Source organism: Ceratocystis lukuohia (genome assembly GCF_044167205.1).
Source record: "Ceratocystis lukuohia strain C4212 chromosome Unknown Supercontig7_pilon, whole genome shotgun sequence".
Classification (NCBI taxonomy): domain Eukaryota; kingdom Fungi; phylum Ascomycota; class Sordariomycetes; order Microascales; family Ceratocystidaceae; genus Ceratocystis; species Ceratocystis lukuohia.
The window spans coordinates 2,235,720-2,260,497 of NW_027263526.1; the positions used below are offsets into that span (position 1 = coordinate 2,235,720).

General features: G+C 49.4%; 4 protein-coding genes across 4 annotated transcripts; 2 read left to right on the forward strand and 2 right to left on the reverse strand.

The window, feature by feature from the left end:
- Positions 1 to 143: 143 nt before the first annotated feature.
- Positions 144 to 4,448, forward strand: HOO65_070495 (Retrovirus-related Pol polyprotein from transposon TNT 1-94; the record flags this gene model as incomplete). The annotated part of the gene is made up of 1 exon (XM_071001347.1): positions 144 to 4,448. One exon carries the CDS (start codon positions 144 to 146, stop codon positions 4,446 to 4,448), a length of 4,305 nt encoding a protein of 1,434 aa, XP_070857213.1.
- An 858-nt stretch (positions 4,449 to 5,306) lies between these two features.
- On the forward strand, positions 5,307 to 9,605 carry HOO65_070496 (Retrovirus-related Pol polyprotein from transposon TNT 1-94; the record flags this gene model as incomplete). Its single annotated transcript, XM_071001348.1, has 1 exon — positions 5,307 to 9,605. One exon carries the CDS (start codon positions 5,307 to 5,309, stop codon positions 9,603 to 9,605), a length of 4,299 nt encoding a protein of 1,432 aa, XP_070857214.1.
- A 1,773-nt stretch (positions 9,606 to 11,378) lies between these two features.
- On the reverse strand, positions 11,379 to 13,550 carry HOO65_070497 (Protein kinase domain protein; the record flags this gene model as incomplete). The annotated part of the gene is made up of 1 exon (XM_071001349.1): positions 11,379 to 13,550. One exon carries the CDS (start codon positions 13,548 to 13,550, stop codon positions 11,379 to 11,381), a length of 2,172 nt encoding a protein of 723 aa, XP_070857215.1.
- Positions 13,551 to 22,535: 8,985 nt separating this feature from the next.
- Positions 22,536 to 24,122, reverse strand: HOO65_070498 (Protein IVY1; the record flags this gene model as incomplete). The annotated part of the gene is made up of 1 exon (XM_071001350.1): positions 22,536 to 24,122. The coding sequence occupies one exon, from the start codon at positions 24,120 to 24,122 to the stop codon at positions 22,536 to 22,538; it is 1,587 nt and encodes a 528-aa protein (XP_070857216.1).
- Between the last annotated feature and the right edge of the window lie 656 nt (positions 24,123 to 24,778).

Below are 24,778 nucleotides of genomic sequence, written 5' to 3' on the forward strand. Positions count from 1 at the left end.
AATTCAAAAAAAAAAAAAAAACTCCATCTATAATCAAACATCTGCATTTAAAGCGCGAACATTTCTTATTCTTATTTTCTTTTAATTTCAATTCTATCTTTGATTAATACCACTCATCAGATTCACTCAACCAAATAAACACCATGAGCACTAACGAGAAACCCGCTCCCCAGCCATCTGAAATGGACAACATTGCCAAAATCCTCGAGACGCTGGTCGCAAAACTCGCAAATGATGAACAAAAATCCATTTCGGAGAAGGCGATCAACCTATCCGGTAACCTTATCTTCCAGGATCTCCAGAAACTAGACAACATAAACTGGGAGAAGTGGTCACGGCAGACAATCAGAAACCTCCGAGGATACGATCTTCTTCACCTATTTGAGGGACTAGAAGAAACCGACTTCAAGGAGGCGATGCAGATTGAGAAGTCATCGCGACAACACTCCATGGACGAAGCAAATGCGATGGCAATAATACGAGCCGGCCTTACCGAGGATGACAAGAAACTCGTCTGCGACGCGGAAAACGCCAAAGAATGTTGGACCTTGCTCAAAGGAATATACAATCAAGGCAGCAACCACCGCAGCAACTGTATCTTCGCCGACCTTGATGATGACCTGGGCAGGGAGTGGAAGACTGGTGACAAAGCAACATTCAGATGGTACTATTTGAGAAAGAAAATCTCAAACTACCAAGGAATGGAGAGCCTCTCGACTGAACCGAAGTCGGACAATTTTTTGGCAAGACTAGTCATCAGGCAATGGGTGCTGCTGATGCCAAAGCACATCGCAAACGTGTTTAACAAACACGTCAACCAACCCTCGGGGTACTGGAAAGATGTGATGGAAAAGATCGACTGTGACTTGGAAAGCGTGTTAAAAGGCAATCCAAGTAACACGCCAAACGAATCAGCATCCAAGGCCCGACGGGACAGAAGACGAGAAGGACCAAAATGCGACTGGTGCAAAAAGTTTGGCCACACCGAAGATGAATGCCACACCAAGAAGAAGCAATCGGACAAGATTATTCGATCTAATGCATCCATTGTAGAAAAGACAGCAACAGGTACGAGAACCCCAAGCTACTGGATCGTAGACAGTGGCAGCACAGACAACCTCACAGGTGATCTAACAAAAATCCACAGACCCAAAAACATAGATCCGATTCCGGTCTATTGGGGTGGACTCCAACTGGAGACCAGAACGTTGGGTTATGCCAAGATCAATGTGGGAGGGTTCTCGGTAGTTACTGAAGTATACTTTGTCGATGGATTAAATCAAAATCTACTTTCCGTCAAAAGAATTTGCAAACAAGGAATCAAAGTCGTAGCAGAAGAAGAAGGTGCATACATCAGCAAAGGTTCACGACGGACCTACTTTGATGAAACTGGCAATCTTTATACATTGCCATACACCGGAATTGACAAACAGATGGAAGCCCACATGACGTACCAGGAGGCACATGAGAAATTCGGTCATGCAGGCGAACATAGAATGAGACAAATGAGAAACCAATCGGCGGACAAGAACTACATACAGATCGACCCGAAGCCACTGGGATATCAATGTCAATCATGCACCGAAGGGAAGATCACCAAAACAAATGGACACTCCCACACTCTCGCAGCCCAGGAACCTCTCGACTTAATCCACATGGACGTATCAGGCAACCATCCCATTGGACTAAACATGGCCAAATACTACATCATATTGGTAGACGATGCATCAAAATACAAGTGGGTCATCGCCATTCAGAACAGGAGAGAAATCGCAAACATCCTGAACGAGTGGAAGAGACAAATAGAACTCAAGATGGGTAAAACCATCAAAGCCTTCAGAACAGACAACGCCCCTGAACTCAAGAAATTGACTCTAGAGTGGAAGAGCAAGTTCGGATCTGAGGCACAGTTCACGATCCCAGGAACATCGAGCCAAAATGGAGTAGCTGAACGAGCAATCAGGACGATAAATGATTCAATCCGCACATTACTCGTAGACTCATCTATGCCCACAAGATTCTGGCCATATGCAGCTGTCCATGCAGCATATCTAGCAAATAGAGCAGACATCAAAGGCAAAAAGTCACCGTTCGAGATGTTCTACAGCATAGCCCCAAGCATAATGCACATCCACAGATGGGGCTGCAAAGTCATCTTTCACAAAGACCACAGCAAGAAAACCGAAGCTGGACAAGGGAACAAATTCAGATCCCGAGGCAAGGACGGAATATTGCTGTCAATTGATGAAAACGTTCTTGGAAGATACACAATCTGGGACATTGAAAAAGGGAAACCTGTCATTACTGAGTCACTAAAGTTTTTCCATGATACACCAGGGGGAACCCTACTTGAACCGACTGAAACGAGTAACCAACCACAGTTCCTGATAGAAGCTGATACTCAAATGGGGGAAAGAAACACACTCATTCCTGAACAACACATGGAAATCATGGACCAGGAAGAGGTTGTGAAGGAACAATGTCAAGTCGACACACCAGAGATACAGCAAGAAATTGTGGAAATTCGTGACGAAATCGAAACACCACATGAGAAAGACAACACTAGCGATGAACCTGATATGGAGACGGACATGAACACCGAAAGCCACGAGAGAATCGCACCAGCATCAGAACAGGGACAAGAACTTCAAACGACAATCAAGGAAACTCCTGAAACGGTTCAGAATAGGATAAACCAGACAATCCAGGATTTATACACCAGGGGAATGTTAAAAAGGCCCTACTTCCACATCCAAGAAGAAGACGACAACGAGTCAAACCCCATGACAAAGCGAATCCGAGCCATGATCGCAAGGATGGCCCAACGCGATCCAGAAAGCTACGAAGAGGCAATCAACCACCCAACAAATGCATCAGGATGGCGAAAAGCCATTAACATCGAAATAGAGACCCTGCAAGGGTTCAACACATGGACAGAAGTGCCAATCAAGAAAGGCATGAAACTAGTCAACACGAAGTTCATCTTCAAGACCAAGCCAAGCACTGATGGACAACCTGAGAAACTCAAAGCCAGGTTGGTAGCACAAGGGTTCAGACAGATACAAGGCATCGATTTCCATGAGACATATGCACCGACTCCTAAACCAGCGACAACTAGGATTTTCTTCGCCATTGTATGTGCGTTAGATCTGAAATGTCGAAAAGTGGATGCTACCAATGCATTCGCGCAAGCCAAAATAGAAGAAGTCGTGTATTTGATCCCACCCCCACCGCTGCAGAAGAAAGGGGTGGCATGGAAACTGAACAAAGCTCTGTATGGACTCAGACAAGCATCATATGCATGGCGCAACAAGATAGTAGCATGCCTATCTAGACTTGGACTAATCCCATGTGCAGAAGATGAATGCATAATGGTGGACCCAAATGGGGGAACCATGATCTTGATATACGTTGACGACATCGCGGTCGCAGGATCGAGTGAATCAAAGATAAATGACCTTATAGCAGGAATCGCTCGCACAATCGGAATCAAGGACATGGGGGAACTAAGGTCATTTCTAGGGATGGAGATCACCCGGAACAGGGAGAAAAGGAAGATGTGGCTAACTCAAACGAAATACATTGAGAAGATGGCCATAGAACTTGACATGGCAGCCAACCGATCAAGACCGATCGGTGCTCCGATCAGCTCGTGGGAAACATTAGAGCCTAAACGCCCTGAAGAAAAAGCGGCGGACAAGGGAGCTTACCAGTCCCTTATTGGCACACTCATGTACCCGAGTGTCATGACCAGGCCAGACATTTCGTTTGCTACATCTTACCTATCACAACACATTTCGGACCCTGCGGAAAGGCACCTGGACGCAGCAAAACGTGTGGCAAGATACCTCAGAGACACTGCCTCCCTAGGCATTGAATTTGACCCGTCACGTCTTGGGGGAATGGACGATTTTCTAGTCGGATACTCAGACGCCGACTATGCCAACTCCAAAGACAGGAAGTCAATATCTGGCATGATATTTTTGCTAGCAGGTGGACCGATCCAATGGAAATCACAGAAACAACGAAGTGTAGCAACATCTACCACGGAATCGGAATACGTTGGCTTCACCCCTTGCGCAAAGGAAGGAATCTGGATACGCAGACTGGTGAAATGGTGTCTGGAAACACTAAAATTCGAAAACAACTTAGAACAAGCCGCCCAAACCATTAAAATCAGAGAAGACACTCTAATATATGGCGACAACCAAGCGGCCCTAAAGATTGCGAAGAACTTAGGTGCGAGTTCCAGAACCAAGCACATCGACGTACAGTTTCACGCCATCAAGGACTGGATACGTGAAGGCAAAATAAAACTGGAATATGTTACAACCGACAAGATGCTAGCAGATGGACTCACGAAGCCTCTAAGCGTCCAAAAGTTCAACAATTTTCGGTCAGACATAAACATCCGTCCAATTTCCGACCAAGCTGAATATTCCGAATGACGCCGTATCTGGGGGAATGTTGTGGAGATTCCAGCTCCACTCGGAATAACGTCGGGTAAACATGTTATGTAGATACGTGGCGCACGATGTTGTGAAGAGATTTAGAACTTAGTCCTCAATAAATTCGAATGAAATAGACATATGTCACAACAAATACAAAACAAGGCAGACGCAACGCATCACGTGACACTTGTGGCGATAAAGTTGTTGTTAGGCTGGTGGTGTGAAGCGTCGAAACTAGGGCATCCAATAGTAAGGTTCCAGCAGTGCTTTCTCTGTTCAAGTAGTAAAAATAAAAATAACAAGGCAAGGCAAGGCAAGGGCTATAATGCAGAGTCGGGGTTGAGGCCTCGACAAGTGAATACAAAATGAGGGTGAGAACCAAGATTCAAAGAAGGCCTGACATTTTTGATGCTATTTGTTGTGGAGAATCTGTCCTCAGTCGGGTTAACACTGGGTAAACCTGTGCATAAATACACCGGCCTAGTTGTGCATAGTGATAGAACTTAAACCTTTAATAAATCAATAGAAAATCAATACACTTCACAACAGGTTATGAGCCCGGTGTTTCTAGCACACTAAAAATCACCTTCGAAAACAGACAATTGAGACGACAACCGTGAACGAGAAACAAGTCGAGAACCGAACCGATAAATCTTGAAGACGGAATTGAAAGACGTGTCAACGTTACCACCATCAGGACTAGGACTGAAGAGGTTTTCTATTCAAAAAAAAAAAAAAAACCTACTATCTCAGCCTAATCAACAACACATACAACATAATCTACCCTAATTCTCAACCTCTCCTACCAAAAAAAAAAAAAAAAAAATCCAGTCGTCGCTACAATCTCACAACAAAATGAGCAACCCACCCGCCCAGAACCAATACCTGACCCAAGAGGATGTCACAAAAATGATCAAGGGGATCTTTGAGACCCTTGAATCAAACAAGGCGACAACTACGAAGGAAAGCAGACAAGATGCCCAGCCATCAATCCTAGCCAGGGAAATGATACTTCACAATTTCCCGAAACTAAATGCAAATAACTGGGACAAATGGGTGAAGCACGCGGTTCGTGCTTTGAAAGGCGTTAAGGTACTCTATTTGTTCAAGGACACTGGAGAAAAAGAATTTGAGGACGCGATGGACCTCGTCAAAACCGAAGCAGAACGGTCAATCGATGAGCAACAAGCGTTCACAATCCTACGTGCCGGCATGGACGAAGAAACACAGCTGGCAACTGAGGGGATAGAAACTGTCTCCAAATGCTGGACTACCTTGAAGGCACAATTCGCCATCTCCACAAGCCGCAAACATTGCAACATGATGGAAGAAATCGCGGAGCATATGAAGTGGCAAGATGGAGATCAAGCAACCAGCAAATGGCATAGCATCAGGCACAGGTTGGCAGAAACGACAGAGTATGCACCCCTAGGCAGGGACCAGTTGATCACACACTTCATGGCTAGGCCCATCGTGAAATGCTGGATGATGCATCTGCCACCTAAAATCGCCGAAATCTTTGAAAGACAAATTCGGCAGGGAAATGGCACCTGGAATGATGTTATGGAGAAGATAGATGATGAGATCCTAATATCATCTAACAGACAGAGAGAATCCAATCAGACTGACTCCTCGAAAGCGAAACAAACGAGGAATGCTGGAAAGCCAAAATGCTTTTTCTGCCAAAAGATCGGACACAAAGAAGAGGAATGCAGGAACAAGCAGACCTGGGAGCAGAGGAAGATTTCCGCCAACATGAGTCACATGGACCCCTCAAGTAAGAAGACCCCCGACTACTGGATAGTTGACAGTGGTACCACACATCATTTGACAGGCGATCTAACGAGACTTTACAGCTTCCAAAGAATAGACCCCATACCGGTTCATTGGGGAGGTCTCCGCTTAGTAACCAACACATACGGCCTGGCCAAGATTGATGTGGGGGGATCAGAGGTTACTATAAATGTGTATCATGTAGACGGTTTAAATCAAAATCTGTTATCAGTAAGACAATTGTGCCGAAAAAGAATCGAGGTTCTAGCATTGGAACATGGAGCCTTCATCAGAAAGAATTACAAAAGAACCGACCTCACTGAGAAGGACGGACTGTATACAATTCCATGCATGGGAGGAATGGATATGCGTATGAAGACAATACCATATGAGGAAGCTCATGTCAAGTTTGGGCATGTAGGTGAACAAAAACTTAGAAAACTACACCAACAGTCAGCAGACAAGCATTCTTGGAAGATTGCTGCGAAGCCGACAAACTTTCACTGTCAAACATGTGTAAAAGGGAAGATCACCAAGACGAATGGACACTCCCACACACTGCCTAGCCAAGAACCACTCGACCTGATACACATGGACATATCAGGCAATCACCCAATTGGTATCGACAAGACGCAATACTACATCATCATAGTCGACGATGCGTCAAAGTACAAATGGGTACTCCCCATACAGCAAAGAAAGGACACAGCGGAGGTTCTAAACAGCTGGAAAAAGAGAATTGAGTTAAAAATGAACAAAACAATCAAAGCGTTCAGAACTGATAACGCCCCAGAACTCAAGAAACTGACATTGCAATGGCAGGCAAGCCACGGCTCTGAAGCGCAGTTCACTATCCCAGGAACGTCGAGTCAAAACGGTATAGCTGAAAGGGCAATCAGAACGATCAATGATTCAGTTCGCACGATACTAGCGGACTCATCAATGCCCACCAGTTTCTGGCCCTACGCAGCCACACACTCGGCATACATAGCGAATAGAGCGAGCATCAGAGACGCAAAATCGCCATTCGAACTATTCTTCAACATAGCTCCAAACAACATGCATATACACAGATGGGGCTGCAAAGTAGTATTCCACAACGTCTACAACAAGAATCCAAACACACGGCAGAGAAACAAACTGGAAACTCGTGGACGGGAAGGAATCCTACTGGCAATTGATGAGAAGGTAACTGGGAGGTACACATGCTGGGACATCATGAAGAACAAAACATTTGTTACAGAGTCATTGCAATTTTTCGAAAATATATCCGGTGGAGACTTGCTGGAGTCGGATCAACCCAACAAAGATGTCTCGACACCCGAGGAACTCGTGCAAGAAGAACAGGCAAACCATGAAGACGATCAGTCAACACCAAGACAAGGAATGAACACTCTGGGGGAAAACAACCAAGTTGATCACCAGGTCAATGAGCTGGAGACACAGGACGACAACCTGGCAATTCAGGAACCACAAAACCCAAACATGGATGACGATGAATATGTCACCCCAGAGGGACAAGACATGATGATCGATGGGCAAGACGAGGACACAGAAGCAGAAGAGACACAGAAGGATGTGGAGCAAGACTCAACGAATGAAATTGAGGACACTCCCGACACGGTCCAAAGAAGGATCGACAGCCAATTACACGATCTATATATCCGTGGAATCTTGAAAAGGCCGTACAACATCTTTCAACAGGATGAAAAGAACGATGAAAACCCACAAGCAAAGAGAATCAGAGCAATGATGGCTACAATGCTGAAACGGGAACCAGGAACATATGCCGAAGCCATCATGCACCCGACACATGCATCAGAATGGCGAGAAGCGATAGACGCAGAAATACGAACTCTGCGAAAATTCGGAACTTGGACAGAAGTGCCATTCAGAAACGGCATAAAACTAGTAAACACCAAGTTTATCTTCAAGATCAAACCGAGCACCGATGAACAGCCAGAAAGGTTCAAAGCTAGACTTGTGGCACAAGGCTTCAGACAGGAACAAGGTGTTGACTTCCATGAAACTTACGCACCAACCCCAAAACAAACAACAACCAGAGCTTTCTTTGCAATGGTATGTGGTCTTAATCTGGAGTGCCGCAAAGTAGACGCGAGGAATGCATTTGCTCAAGCCAAACTGGAAGAAATGGTGTATGTGAATCCACCTCCACACCTCAAGAAGCCGGACACCATCTGGAAACTGAACAAGGCTCTATATGGTCTGAGACAAGCATCCCATGCCTGGCGCAACACAATAATACCATGCCTAAACAAACTTGGACTAGTCAAATGCCCGGATGACGAGTGCATCATGATTAATCCACAGAAACGAATTATTGTGCTTGTATACGTTGATGACATAGCCGTGGCAGGCCCTGACAAACCCCAGATCAGTCAACTCATAGAGGGACTTGCGAAAATGATTGAGATCAAGGACATGGGGGAATTGAAAACTTTCCTAGGCATGGAAGTCAATCGAAACAGAGACAAAGGAAAGATGTGGCTCAGTCAAAAGCAATACATCATGAAGATGTCTGAAGAGCTCGACATCACTGCACCACGAGCAAAACCGGTCAGCACCCCAATAGCAGCATGGGAAACGTTGGAACCAATACGCGAAGAAGAAAAGAGCGTCGACAAGAAAACATATCAGTCACTGATTGGAACACTGATGTACCCAAGCGTTATGACAAGACCGGACATAGCTTTCGCTACAGCAATGCTATCACAACACAACTCGAATCCAGCCGAAAGGCATTTAGATGCTGCCAAACGAGTTGCAAGATATCTTAGAGATACTGCCTCACTGGGCATTGGATTTAGCTTACGGCGCTCTGGGGGAATGGAGGAATCCTTGATAGGATACTCTGACGCGGACTACGCGAACTCCAAAGACAGAAAGTCGGTATCAGGTATGGTGTTTACCCTAGCTGGTGGCCCTATAAAATGGAAAGCTCAGAAACAACGAAGCGTAGCAACCTCAACAACCGAGGCTGAGTATGTCGGATTTACTCCCTGTGCTAAAGAAGGCATCTGGATACACAGAATGATACAGTGGTGTCTCGAAAGGCTACAATTCGACGGAAAAAGAAGTAAAACTGCGCAAACCATTAAGCTAAGAGCCAACACTCTGATATACGGAGACAATCAAGCTGCCTTAAAGATCGCCAACAACCTAGGAGCCAGCGACAAAACCAAGCACATTGACATACAGCATCATGCAGTTAAGGACTGGATTCAACAGGGGAAAGTGAAACTTGAATACGTTGCAACAGAAGACATGCTGGCAGATGGACTTACAAAACCACTCAACAACGTCAAGTTCAACAAGTTCAGATCACAGATGAACATCAGTATACCTGGCGAATCCGAATGATGTTGATTCTGGGGAATGTTGTGGAGAATCTGTCCTCAGTCGGGTTAACACTGGGTAAACCTGTGCATAAATACACCGGCCTAGTTGTGCATAGTGATAGAACTTAAACCTTTAATAAATCAATAGAAAATCAATACACTTCACAACACTATTGTACTACCTACTGTTGTTTCACAGCATGAAATGTGGGTCTTTTGTTTGTTTGCACCATGTGGGTGTTACGCCTGCGTCTATGATACGGCAGTTGTAACCCTGCAGCTATTGACCATAGTAAATAAGCGCTATAATCACTCACGTTGATGCATATAGATACGTGAGTCTCGTATGAATAGCTATCCTAAAAATGTATGTCGATTCTCTGATTCTAAAAGCTTGATGAAGAAGGAAGTAAACTCTGAGATAGACTTCCGAAGCTGGCGCTTCGTAAGTCTATCTCAGAGCGGGGTCAGGGTCAGATTGTCATGTGACCCTGAACCCTAAAACCTACAACCATTTAACGTCTACCTACTGGTTTTCCATAGCAATACAGCGGGACGGAAGCAGCATGGTTGATGTCGTCTTCCGCTACCACTTTTGGCCAGTCACCGGTTGCAGGTGTGCGTCGGCTTCAAGTATCTCCTATGACTTTTTAGGGTCCGGCTTAGCAGCTAGGAGGCTTTTCCGCCTGCTATTGCCTGAAGGAGTCCTTGGTGGGTATGGTTCCTGGTGTTTTTGGTCTGCGACGACCGCGTGTCAACTAGTCTAAAAGGCCCCCGGCGGAATACAGCGGTTTTGTCCTTCCATATGCATGGCTGTTGCCGCATCGTGTAATCTTTTTCCCGTTATGCTGGTGGCCGGTAGCAGAGCTCCCTCCGCACCTTCTCATGGAGCCCTCCTCGATATCTCCTTCCTATCCTGAAAACGTTTCTTCCTTCCCTCCCTTCTCTCTTCCCCTTCCATTCGATCTGCTCGTGGTTCAAGGGCACCATGAACAGCACATATCTTCAGCTTCAGCTACCTGCCATGTGTAAGTCTTACTGCGCGGAGAATGATACTCCCATAGGCTTGCTGCAAGCAAGCAGTGTGATCCATCCACCCTTAGAGATTGTCGCTCGACTCTAGCCAAGTCCCTTCGATTAGCCTCTCCCGCCCTACTATAGCCATTGCACACACATGGTTTAGAAGCCAACAAATGGTCATGTCTAATCCTCCCCTTCTCTGTCTTTGCAAGACTTTTTGCGGTATTGTCAAGCTTCTGCCAAGACGCCGAGAGGCCACAGCGTTGACTTATAACCAAGGTTTGCGGCCTACATGCCCCCCACTAACTCGTAAGCCACTTGATCGAGCCTCTACAAGAATGAGATTAAACCCGGCCACATGCGTGGCCTTTTGCCTTTGCTTTCAAACATAGTAGGCTGTGGTGAGACTTATTGGCTCAAGCAGTCGTTTCCAACTTAGATATATGGCAACGATGACCCACCACGCCACTTAACCTCACACCCTTGTTCTGCTTCGGTACTTCTCCTGCAGTATCGACATCTTATTAGATTATGTGAAGGGAAAGATGCGTAATGAAAAGCAGTCATGGGATCTGTGTAAATGCTAGCAAAGAAGGATTCGATTGGGACATGTGGTATAGGAATGCCCTGGACAGGTATGGCGATGGAGGCTTTACGCCTTCAACTGTCAGATGACAGCGACATATTCACTTACCCAGCTGTTTACCATCATGACTTCCTTCCTAGAAGGTCACATATCCCTGCATGTAGTGGTAAAATAATTGTTTGACATTAGCTAGAGCTTGCTGATAGCCTCGTCCAAGGCAGCTATTATAGGATTGTAAAGTTGGTCTGGATCTCCGATAGGTGTTCCAACGCTCATAGTCATGTCCTTGTTATAAGGAAAAAGAGTATTCCTAATCTTCAGGCAGACTGGCTTCACGACATCCAGCGCCTCGGGAAATTCCTCCATAATATATTTAAGACCACCCACATCCATATGACATTGCTTAGTATCTTCTATATCTTCGAAACTCCCAATATCCCATTTGCGGAGGCGGCTATACTTGGGCGGGTTCTGGTTACCAGCGAATCCATTACTCCATGCTTGCCGTGCGCACATCCAAAGCAAGACATAGAAGAACGACTCGAGGTCGTGGCGGTAGGTGTGATCCTTCTTGCGCAGTACCTCCACCGCCATAAACCGTATCGTGCCGGTCCGGTACCGTGCCCCGCTCGGTTCACTGTCTAGTACTTTGGCCAAGTCAAGATCGATGAGCATGCCCTTGAAGCCATTGGCTGTTTCGGGGTTGGTGATAATAATGTTGTTCGGAGAGATGTCGCGGTGCAAGATCTTACCAGTCACATAGAGAGACCGATGCGCTCTGATCGCATCCCGCTCAGATTCCAGCAATTCCTTGATGCTTCTAAAGTCGCTGATGACACGACCGGCTGGTGAGACGACAAGGCAGGAGTAGATCCTGTTCTCCCACAGATCCTCGCCAGGTGTGTACAGACTTGGCTTTGTATTGCTAGACCGTCGCCTCTTTGACCCAGATGCATTACTAGAAGTGTGATCAGCTGAGGATTTGCGCTTGGTTGGCATGCTCATGGTTGTTAGTGAATCGTGATAGTAAACGTCCTCGCTCCGAAAAGGGTGGGCTGCGGAGAATCGGAGTCCTTCCCGCATCTCTGCAATAGTAGTGATTTGACGATGTGCCACAACCCTAGCCACCCCCTCGACACCCATCGCTTCCGCCCGTTTCAGTTGTTCCACCTCAAGCTTGCGCTTACCCGGTATCCACGAAAATTTGGCAACGTAGCTGTCCTGCGTCTTGTAGCATGTCGTCCCGCGACACACAGTGGCTTTCTGTCGAATCATTAGCTTGTCCAGGCGGAGCCTTGTTTCTTTGCCACTTGCATCATCTAAGATGACGTAGCGATACCCATCCCGCCGCTCCATGAACGTATCTAGGCCCATAGTATCATCATCCATTGTGGCATAGCCAACAATGGCACGCGCAAATTTGTCCGGCTCATCGTGGATGTCGAACGTACCCGAGCTGTACGCCCCTGAACGATCGAAGATCCAGAGTTCCATTTTGAAAGCATAAAGAGTGAAGGCGTGGACGAATCGGCGGGTCGGCTGGTCAGTGAAGACACCCTGAACATGGCGTGTGAGCCGAGGGAAATCGACCTCGAATCTGCTTGGGTGGTAGGACTTCTTCTGCTCCCCCACAACAAGGACATTCTTGTACCAAAGTGTGTCACTCCCTTCCGCAGCTGGCCTCTGCAAGAAAAGGTCCATCTGTCCTTTTTGCTCTTGGAACTGGTTGGCGGTCTTGGTGGTGTGGAACCTGTAAGGCGCGTGGTCCAAGAAGCGCTCTTCCAGAGAGCGAAGCCAGTCCCAGACCAGCTTTTCGTCACGCACCTTCGGGAAGGCCGTCCATTTCTTTCCATCGTGCGCGGTCAACACCCCCTCGAGCATTGCCTCCTGTTCTCTGCGCCACCTCTTGGGATCAAAGAACTTCTCCCAGAAGCCCCCCACATTGCGGAAGGTGCAGTTCTTTATCTCTTCAAAAGTTCCTCTGGATGTCGAGGCGATGCTGGCGGGGATAGAAGTGAGAACGATGAGGTTGTTGATGATGTCGAATACAGCTTCCCAGATGTCGGTGTCAGCAGATTTGTCAACGAGATGGCGGACAAGAGGACGAAATTCGTCGAGTCCAACTGCACCCCTGTGGACATTCTCTAGAATTGAGAATAATTTTCCCATCATGTCACCGTTTCCATCGGGAGAAGGAAGGCTGAATGCTGCTTCAGATACAAAAAGAGCTCCTAGGAGGTCCATGATATCTTCCTTCTGTGGATTGTCAACGTCGACGCGTAATCTTTCTCGAAGATGGTCAAGCCTATTTTCGAGAGGATTTTCTGAAATGATTTTGATCTGCTCTTCTGTGAGGGCCATTTTGAGTCAAAGTGCAGCGCGGCGATGGATTTAGCAGACAAGATTGAAGGACTGAGATGGAAAGTCACAACACAAAACAAGGCAGACGCAACGCATCACGTGATACTTGTGGCGATAAGGTCGTTGTCAGGCCGGTGGTGTGAACCGTCGGAACTGGGGCATCCAATTCCCAAGACAAGCAGTAAGGTCCCAGCAGTGCTTTTTTGTTCAAGTAGTAAAAATAAAAATAACAAGGCAAGGCAAGGCAAGGCAAGGGCTATAATGCAGAGTCGGGGTTGAGGCCTCGACAAGTGAATACAAAACGAGGGTGAGAACGAAGATTCAAAGAAGGCCTGCCATTTTTGTTGTTATTGTACTATTCAACGTCTACCTACTGTTGTTTCACAGCATGAAACGTGGGTGCACCATTTAATGTCTACCTACTGGTTTTCCATAGCAATACAGCGGGACGGAAGCAGCGTGGTTGATGTCGTCTTCCACTACCGCTTTTGGGCAGTCACCGGTTGCAGGTGTGCGTCGGCTTCAAGTATCTCCTATGCTTTTTAGGGCTCGGCTTAGCAGCCAGAAGGCGTCCTTGTTGGGTGTGGTTCCAGGATTGGTTACCTGGTGGTTTTGGTCTGCGACGACCGCGTGTGCGGTCTCGATCCATTTTGCTCAACCTCCACCTGGTTTCCGGTCTCTTGCGTGCTGCCCTTGCCTCCACTTCCACTTCCAGGATTTCATGGTCACTTGTACTTCCTGGGACGAGTCCCATACTCTTTTCCAATCCAACCACTGCCCTCTGCGGCATAACCACCAGGTCTATCACTCTCCCAGCTCTCTGAGTTGGTTCACTCTTCTGGTTAAGCACTACTAGGTTGTTTTCGGTCAGCCAGTTTTCCAATACTCTCCCTTGGGGGTTTTCTTTTTCATTGGCGTCCCAAGTGCCGTGGTGGGCGTTAAAGCCTCCTAGCGCTATCCAGTTGTGTTCCTTCTCAATGAGCCGAAGTTCTCGCAGTGCTTCACTAATCCGAAAGCTCTGCTCTGGCGCGTTGTAGACTCCTAAAAGTTGGAGTATGCCCTTTGTTGTCTTGATACGTATTGGACATAGGTCTGGGTGTGCTTAATGTGTCTCCAGTACCTCTATATCCCTTCGTACATAGGCGATGCTCCGGGGCCGGTTCACCCATCCTTCTTTCGGGCTGTGCCGGGTGAAGTCAGGGTGTTCCTTCGTTCGGTCCTTACATGGTCCGATCCAGGGCTCTTGTACAAACACGACTTCTACTTTCCGCTTCGCAGCTTCCAGTAGAGCCTGGTCTTGTTGGGGCCCTCCTCTTCCCACGTTGACGCTCCATATTCTTAGACCCCCTAACATTTACGAGGGGGGTCTACAGTGTTCTCGGTGTCGCTGGCGTCTTGATCTCCCGTGGAGATTCTCTTCCTCTTCCGATTGGCACGCGGGAATTATTGTATTGTATTGTATTATTTTACGTCTACCTACCAATTATTTCGCGGTAATACGACGGCATATTCCGGACAGGAGCCGTTGGCTGATGTCAGCTTCCCGTGACTCCTCCTGGGCGGTCAGCAATTGCAGGTTTGCTTGGATTTCGGGCGCCTCCTATGACTTTTTAGGGTCCGGCGCTTGGGCCAGGATGGCTCTCTGTCCAGCATTGCCCTAGGGCGTGCCTGCGGGGTTCCAGGTATTTTTGGTCTGCGACGACCGCGTGTAATCTAGTCTAAAAGGCCGCCGGCTATCGGCACGGGGGGTAGGCCCCGGCAGAGTACAGCGGTTTTGTCCTTCCGTATGCATGGCTGCTGCCGCATCATTTTTAATATTTTTTCCCGTTCTGCTGGTGGTTGGTAGCAGAGCTCCCTCCACACCTTCTCACGGAGCCCTCCTCGACATCTCCTTCCTGTCCTGCAAACGTTTCCTCCTCCTATCTCTTCTCTCTTCCCCTTCCATTCTCCCTCAACTTCGCCCTCCTCGTCCCCTTCTTCGTTGTTGCCCTTGCTGTCGTGGAGTTGGTTGTGTCATCCTAGGCTGCCCTGGTTGTGGTCGCTCCCCTGTCGTCTGCGGTGGCAGTGACCTGCCTCTACGCGTTTCTTGAGGGGGGGCTGCCTCTGTGGTGTCCAGACAGCTCAGCTCGGGCTCGGGTTGTTGTTTCTCTTTAAGGAGCATTAGGTTGCGGCGAAGCACGTTGGCGACATAACTTGTCGCTTTCGTGTTTTTAAGGAGCTTGTCCGCGAACCTTTGGCTCCATGGTCTGGGTAGTGCCTTGCAGGTCCACCAGTGTCCTCGTTCCTTGGCTTGGTTGCAGGCTCTGCATCCAAGTGGGCAGTTGTGTCCCCATCGCTCGTGGTATCTGTCGAAGTCTCCATCGCCAGTTCTAGCAGCGAGGATGTGGCCCAGCTCTATTCTAGTCAGCCCTTTGTAGCGGGAGTTGCGGAAGGGGGGTTCAGTGGAGACGCCGGTTCCAAGCGGACGGTATCCTTTTTGTTCTTTCCACCACCCTTCGTAGTCGAGACGTAGCTGGTCTCTTCTCCATCTCCGTGCTCCTGCAAGGCTGAAGCGGTGTTCCGTTACCAGTCCCTGGCTTCCTAACTTGGCCTGGGTATCGGCTAGCTCATTGCCTTTGATGCCCATGTGTCCTGGGACCCATAGCACTCGGGCGAGCCTTCCGGGTGTCTTGTCTGCCCAGGCTTTTAGGATTCGTCTGGTTTCGTTACCGCTTCCTGTGATGTGCTGTTTTTGGTGGCTGCATTTCGGAGTCGGTCCACAACTCCTCTGTTGTCTAGACACAGCCAGATTTCTCCAGCTCCTTCGCGAGCTGTTGCTCGCTTAGTTGCCTCGAGAGCGCCAACTGCCTCCGCATCTGCCACCTCCATCCACTTTCCTAGAGCTATGTGGTTTGCTTCTTGGGTAGCTCCGTCTTCGATGATAGCCCATCCTGCGCCCGCGTTGCCACTTGCATCTTTCGATCCGTCGGAGTATGCGATGAGCGTTCCTGGTAGGGTATTCTCTACCTCTGCCTGGTGTCGCTTCGCTTCCTCCTCTTTGCTGAGCCACGTTCGGGGCGCCATGTCCGGTCCTTCCAAGAGCGGCCTCAACCTAGTGTGTTTCTCCATTTGCGCTGGGAGGAGTTTGCGTAGCCTCGCCACCACTGGGTTGAAATTTGGCCCTCTCAGAATGTGCCTATCATCTAGTGTGTGCCACCGTATGGCTTCCCTCCTCTTTTCATCCTCCAGGAGGATTTCGAAAGGAGGAATGCCTGCGGCATGGTGTAAGCATTCCCTTGGTGTCGTACGGTACATGGGGAGAGCTGCTCGGAGGCACTTCCTCAGCGAGATGTTCAGCTTCTCTGCTGCCTCTTTTGTTGTCTCTAGCCCAGACCAGGCGCTCGCTGCAAAGAGCGCTTTGCTCACGGCGCAGGCCCGTACCGCTGTGAGCATGCTCTTTGTGTCTGCTCCTTTGTAGCAGCCGGCTAGATACCTCAAGCCATTTGCCAACCGGTTGACACTCGCAATGACCTTTGCGATGTGCTTGTTGAAGAGAAGACTCGAGTCCAGGTGCAGTCCGAGCCATCTCATTGATTCTTTTGCCGGGGTCGGTTTGTACGTGCCTAGGCCTTCCACGGTCACGGATGGGCTTCCTGCAATCCTCCTTCTGCCCTTGATGTGTAGAAGCGTTGACTTTCCCTGGTCTATTTCTAGACCGTTGAGCGTGGTCCACTCTACCACTTCCTTCATGATGACTTCGATTGAGCTGCTATTTTCTGCGAAGTCTCGCCCACTGACCACTAAGGCCCCGTCGTCTGCATATCCCAGTAGCGGGGGGATGTGTTTGTAGAGCGGTGCCATGAAGAGCATATATAGCACTGGGGAGATTGGCGAGCCCTGCGGGAGAGAGCCTCCCACGAGGGTTGTAGTTGTTTCTTCGGCGCGGATGCTCGCCTCTCTTCCCTCCATGAAGCTTCTGACCCATCTGCACAATTTTGTGGGCCATAGGCACTCCACCATCCTGCGTTCCATTCTCTCCGGGTCTACCGCGTCAAAGGCTCCTTTGATGTCGAACGTGAAGATTGAGGTTACCTTCTTCCATTCTTGGGCTTCCTCTATCTTCCCACGGAGGTCAATAAGCAGGTCCGTTACCGCCCTTTTCGGCACCGCACAGATGTAATTTCTAGGGATGATCTCCCTATCAATCGCTTCCTCTGCGAGCCTTCTCGCTATTGATCTTTCCAGACCCTTCCCCAGCGTGGGGAGGAGCGAGATTAGGCGGTACGAGCGTGGTGCCAGTCTTGGGCGACCTGGCTTTGGAATCACCACGAGGTTGGCTTTCTTAAAGGAGGCTGGGTGGTGTCCTGTTTCTAGGCACTGGTTGTATAATCCCGTTATAACTTTACCCAGTGGCTCCCAGGCCCTCTTCCACACCTCGTTGGAGATACCGTCTGCCCCAGGGGCGGTGTTCGTTGGCCTCCATATGGACGCCTTGACCTCTTCCTGGGATAGGGGTGGCCATTCCCGGGCCCCCACGTTGGGTTCCTGGTGCTGCCATTGTTCCCCTGTGTGGGGCTTCGTGTGCGTCTCAAGGAGCAGGGCCACAGATTCCGCCGTGCACGTGGTTCTGGTTCCGTCTGGTTTCTGCAGTAGTGGGATTCGTCTGTCCGTCTTCTCATTGGCCCACTTGATGGCTCGGTAGACGTCCCTTGCTTGCGTTAACCCTGCCACAATCTTGCTCATGAGGCTTCTTTTTGCCTGGACGACGACCTTCCGCATTACTTTCTGTTCTTTCGCATATGTAGCTTTCAGTCTTATGTCGTCCATGTTCCTGCGGTGGTTGCTTCTAGCTTCTCTCATCTTGGCGTTTTGCTGTCGGCATTTTTCGTTCCACCATGGTTTGAGGCTGATATTTGAGGGCGTCTTCGGTGTCGATGTTTCCAGTGCCCTCTCCACTGCTGCAACCACCTTCCTGGCGAGCTCTTCCGTCGCGTCTGGTCCTTTTCTCTCGTCCGCCAACATTCGGTCCAGCTCTACAGCTTCTCTTTCGCAGGCAAGTACAAATCGGTCTCGATCCATTTTGCTCAACCTCCATCTTGTTTCCGGTCTCTTGCGTGCTGCCCTTGCCTCCACCTCCACTTCCAGGATTTCATGGTCACTTGTACTTCCTGGGACGAGTCCCATACTCGTTTCCAATCCAACCATTGCCCTCTGCGGCATAACCACCAGGTCTATCACTCTTCCAGCCCTCTGAGTTGGTTCACTCTTCTGGTTGAGCACTACTAGGTTGTTTTCGGTGAGCCAGTTTTCCAATACTCTCCCTTGCGGGTTTTCTTTTTCATTGGCGTCCCAAGTGCCGTGGTGGGCGTTAAAGTCTCCTAGCGCTATCCAGTTGTGTTCCTTCTCAATGAGCCGAAGTTCTCGCAGTGCTTCACTAATCCGAAAGCTCTGCTCTGGCGCGTTGTAGACTCCTAAAAGTTGGAGTATGCCCTTTGTTGTCTTGATACGTATTGGACATAGGTCTGGGTGTGCTTGGTGTGTCTCCAGTACCTCTACATCCCTTCGTACATAGGCGATGCTCCGGGGCCGGTTCACCCATCCTTCTCTCGGGCTGTGCCGGGTGAAGTCAGGGTGTTCCTTCGTTCGGTCCTTACATGGTCCGATCCAGGGCTCTTGTACAAACACGACTTCTACTTTCCGCTTCGCAGCTTCCAGTAGGGCCTGGTCTTGTTGGGGCCCTCCTCTTCCCACGTTGACGCTCCATATTTTTAGACCCCCTAACATTTACGAGGGGGGTCTACGGTGTTCTCGGTGTCGCTGGCGTCTTGGTCTCCCGTGGCGATTCTCTTCCTCTTCCGTGCCGGGCATTCCGATCCGCGTGAGGTTTTTTCCGTGGGATCATGCGTTATGGGGCGCGGTGGGCCAACCCGCTTACACACTGGCTCCCCTGCGGAATGCCCGGGTGTTTTGCAGACGACGCACTCCGCGTGAGCCCCTTTGTGGCCCCCCTCCTTGTGCTCTGTGGAGCCACATAGCCTGCATCGCGGCTTTTCCTTGCACGATGCCGTGGGGTGTGCCTTCCAGCATTGCCGGCATAGTGGTGTGGACATGGTCCGGCACCTCTTGACTGTGGCGCTGTTGGCGCTTCCGTCGAAGGTCAACGTTTTTGGTAGCGGTTGACCCTCTGGAAGCTCGAGAGCGATCCGGAGTGTGGCGTCCTTGAACTTCTCCGTTTCCAACTGCCATTTTATGGACTTGACGTGGCCGCCAGTCTGCTTCTCGATTTGTTCCACAAACCACTCTTCCTTTTTCTGGGTTACGGGGCCGTTGTCACTCAGAACGTAGAAGTCAGCCAGGTTAGTGATGCGGGCGTGTGTCCATTTCTTTTCCAGTTCACACACTCTCGCTCCGCAGGCCTCCCTGATTTGGTCGAGCTTCTTGGCCGTGGCTGTGGTTTTGGGAAGGTTGAGAGCCCAGCCCGAGTTCACCTTCGTTATCAGTATCTCGGATGGTTTTCTCCCCACGGCTTTCGCCACTTCTTCCCCGGCGGTGCCTTCATCGGCGGCCGTAGGTCCTCGGATGAAGACCCTGACCATCGGCTTCTTTTCTTTGGTCGCCGTTTTTGTGGTGGTCTTGCTTTTCAGCTCCACCGTCTTTCTCGCCCCTTTGTCTCCCTGGGACGCGATCGCAGCGTACGATATGGGCCCTTTGTCCGTCTTGTTTCCTTTCTTCTGGGTTGGGGCGTTGGTTTCCTTCGCTGTGTCTGCGTGTTTTGGGACGCTCGCGTTAGGGTTGCCTGTGGTCTGGCCTCCCTGGAGGAGTTTGAGCATCGCTCTGAACTCCGCGGAGACGTGGCCAGCCAGTTTCTTCACAGTGGCGTCTCCTTTGGCCATTGCGATGGCCTGGTTGCAAACTTCCGGAATGGTTTCCGCCAGCCAGAGTGTGGCCTTCGCCCTCATCTCGAACTGTCTCAATTCCGCAGCGATGCCTCTGCGCGCTAACGCGATGTTGCGTTCTTTTTCCGTGGCCCGACCCTCGCGGGGCTTGGTGGCCTCGTCAGGTGTCTCTTTCTCAACGGCCCGACCCTCGCGGGGCTTGGTGGCCTTGTCAGGCGTCTCTTTTTCCACGGCCCGACCCTCGTGAGGCTTGTTGGCTTTGTCGCGCGTTTCTTTCGCGACCTTTTGCACGGGTGTGGTCACCGGCTCCTCGCCTGTGACCACGGTGTCATTTGCGTCGGTCATCTCCACCTCGGTTTCAATGGACGCGTCCGGGCGGCCATCGTCTGTCTCGTTCTCTTGAGTGAGATCCGGCGGGGTGATCCCTGGTGCAACCTCCCACTCCATAGTGTCTTCGTTTTATCTTGTTGGTCGTCTTTGTCGTTGTAGAGCGTATATTTGTAGGGTTGCTTAGGGTTACCTCCTTTTCCTGGAGTTGAAGGAGGGAAGTTTTTGTTGGCACGCGGGAGGCAAAAAGTCAATGTGTTAAAATGGCCGATAAATCATGAAATTGATAACATACGACCATAGCCTGTGGAAAATACGGGGTCCCGTCTGCTCCCCCTTAGTCAAGCCACAGAGCGCCGAACCAGTAGTATGGTGGGTGACCACATGCGAATCCTCGGTGTTGTATGTATACATTTTTGCCCATGGACCTAATTCCCTATACTACTAGGACATATAGGCCTGGTTTTTTTTTTTGCATGTATAGCCGTGAGACATCTTTTGCCGTCAGTAGTAAGCTCTGATCTCGTGGGTATCACCAGTGACCAAAAGCTATGAAGGCCCAAGCATTGGAAGTGTCATCAACGTAGAGCATCGGAGCCCATGCTTTTCCGAACTACTACAAAGCCTCTTGCTATTCTTATGGAGGGCAGGACTAAATATGGTAAAAAAATAAGGTTACTAACTTATGTTTCCATTGTGATGCATCGCTCCTGGGGATTCACATATTTTTCTATGCTAGCTCTGCACTGCTATATTACCTAATGTGCCTTATGACAGTTCGCAGGATATAGCTGTGTATGCAGTAACTTGGGAGCTGCGCTACTAAGTGCAAAACTCCCCTACTTGCAAATATATAGTCAACCTAGTAATTTGAGGGGATTATCAATGGTCCAAGCAGGATATGCTAATGCCATCGTGAAGGGCTGGGAAGGCTGTTGAAAGCCAAAAGACAGCGAGTGGCCTGGGTACACAGACGCTCTGCATGGTTACACAACATGAACCTGGACACTTAAACAGTGTTCGTCCCCTATAATTACCATGCACAACGACAACGAGTATTCTGCTCTCTGTAGGACTAGTCATATTTGCTATCCAAGAAAGTGCAGTTACTCCCAAGCAAGCACCTTACGATCCTCTACTATGAAGATGCCCAATGCGTAGATCAGGTACAAGACAGTCCTTATAGTATCCTGCCAACCTTTGCGGCGGCCAATAGTAAAGTATTGCAAAAGACACCTTGAAAAGAAGTGGTCCATTAGCAGGTCTGCCCCCGGAACCAGCAAAGCATGAGCTTACACCCCTCCATCCAGACCAGTGAATGAAGATTAGGTGGTGAAAAGAACAGAAACATCTAGGAGTACCATTGGTGTCAGTTGCTCTCCAAAAGACAGGGAATAGCCTCAGACGAGCCCCCACAGCGTCCTCAAGTTCAGTGTGATATAGCCCGTTCTTTCTCTTTGTTAAATAGCAAAGATGAGCATGAAGAGACTATTATCTCCCTTCTCCCACTAGTCATGGCTGTTGATCCTACTCCTTTCTTCCCTCCTGTTCTTTTACACAACAGTAGTTATATAAAAATAGACATTTAAAATTACGCATAGATCGAAAAAGCCCAATGAAGGGAAGAGTAACGAAAAAGAACAAGCCAGATCCTAAACAAAACTTACAGAGACGCCAACCCACCCAAGGCCAACCCAGAAATACACAAACAAGCCAAGAACGCCAGTCCAAACCAACCCAAAAGAAATCAACGAGGCAGCTATAAGAAAAATAGTTGCTGCTCTCATGAGCCGGCGGCACTATCCGTAGAGACAGCCCCCGACATGTCCTCCCCTTCCGTCCTATGATTTTCTAGTTCTTCCTGTATTAGCCTATTTCTTGGAGTGCTACTCCCTTCACTGCAATCGGGAGACTCAGGTCGTGAGAAAGAACCATCTGCGTTTTCGCCCATCGCGTTATTGTTGTTTCCACTAGAGCTATGTGCCTTTTCCACCTCTGCTTCCGCTTCTGTCTCTCCCATAGCCCCAGCCGTCATCGGCGATCCTGCCAACGGACCCAAGCCATCTGGAGTATTACCCGCCTCGTGCCGGCGAATCGGCACCGGTGAAAACGGGCGAACACCCCGTGAGCGATTAAACTCAGCACCGCCCATGAAGGAGTCTGCACCAGGGCTTGTACGACCTGTAGATGGCGCTAGGGAGTCGCTGTGTGAAAGCCCTGCTAGGCTACTATACGCGCCATCAAGCAGGCTATGGCTGTGGCTATGGGTGTGGTTGTGGCCACCGGCACCACTTCCAGTGCGCTCGTGGTCGTCAGCCAGAATGCTCATAGGCGGGAGAATGCTAAATAGCTTCGCATCGCCGCCAGATGTGCCTGTAGACGAAGATGAAGCGGCTGCTGCTGCTGTGCTTAGTAAGCTAGCGGATGAATTCGACGCACCCAGGAGTACGCCGCCAGCATCTGCCAAGGTGCCACGAAGCGCATCATCATCAGGTGCGAAGAGATCAACGCCTTTTTCCAGCAAATCCTCAAGCCCGCCTCCAGACCAGCCTTTGCGTGCCAGGCCCTCGAAGATATCGACTTCTGCTCGCACCAGACTACAGGCAGCATCAAGGATAGTAGCACTGGTATGCTGGCTGTCGCGCAACAGAGTTGTGGCATGTGCACCATGCAAGGCTGTCAGACCGTCAAGTTTATCGGTCAGCTGCACAAGATGGGCACGAAAGGCGCTGACGTGGCGACGGCGCTGCTTGTGTAATTTAAGGCCTTCTTTTTCAAGGCGGCGAATCTCACGGCTTTGTTGAGCCACAGCACGCTGGTATATAGCTTCCTCCTCTTCAACGTCACGTCGCCATTTATCTAGCTCATGCAGTAGCGGTACTTCAAACGAGCGATAGACCGTTTCGCTAAGGATTTGCTGGTGGTTGGCTATCAACTGGTGCACGCCCGCAGCAGACAGTAACAGATCAGCCGTGCAAGTACCTTTTGTGACGGCAGCGGCAGCAGAAGAAGCAGGCACAGCATTAACGGCATCAGCACGGGCTTCTTTTAAGCGAGCGCAGGACTCAAGTGCAGCTCCAAAGGCCGAAGCTGACGACGAGAGAGTTGCAAGGGCAACACGATAAGACTTGGCTGTAGTTAGCAGATCACCGTAGGCATCTTGGCTCTGAGCTAGATCGGCCTTAGTCAAGATCGACTGCACGGGGCGGGCTGGCTGTGGGACTGGGACAGTATATTGCGAGGGGGGGCGGGCGGTGGAAGCGACGGAATAAGCGGGAGAGGACGGGACGTCAGAGGACGAGACAGAGGCCGAAAGGGGTGTGCTAGGACGGGGCCCCGTAGGTGTCGAGGAACAAGAGTAGGGGGCCATAGCGGGCAAAAGACAAGGACGTCTCGGGGGATTCTACTTGTTCGATTAATCACAGGCTTTGCAACGTTTAGACAAGGCTCTCGGGATTTGTCAACGTATAAAAGTCACCAAGAGAGGCAAGACAACGAAAGTAGGACGGCCGTTCCAAGGTTCCAAGAGGGAGGCTAATAACAAGGACAGGGGAAAGAAAGGCTTCTTCTAGTTTTAATGACAAACTATTGGTGCCATTGCTTTCAGGCTAGTGAAGAGACATAAACACAGCGAAGCCGAAAGTAAACAAAAGCAGCGCGGCACACACAGGAGCTGATTCGAGGTAAAAAGAAAAAACTAAAAAGAAAAAAAAAAGAAAAAAAATTGAATGAGGGTTCAGGCGTTCATCGCGAAGTAAAAATAGAAAAGATGAATTGGCTATTGAGTCTCAATTATTTACTTATTAGCAATAAAAAAGGCACAGGTCAAGCACACAGTTGTGACGCCGTCCATGGCGGCATTTTTGCGGCCCTTCAGCGGGCCCTGCTCTGTAGCTTTAGCAGTGCCTCAGCTCTGTCACAGGGGTAGTGGTGGCATTTATTTGTGGGCCCCCTAACTGCTTTTGTGATATAATCTTCATTAACATCCCACTTTAACCGCGCATAAGGCAACGTGCCTGAGTGGTT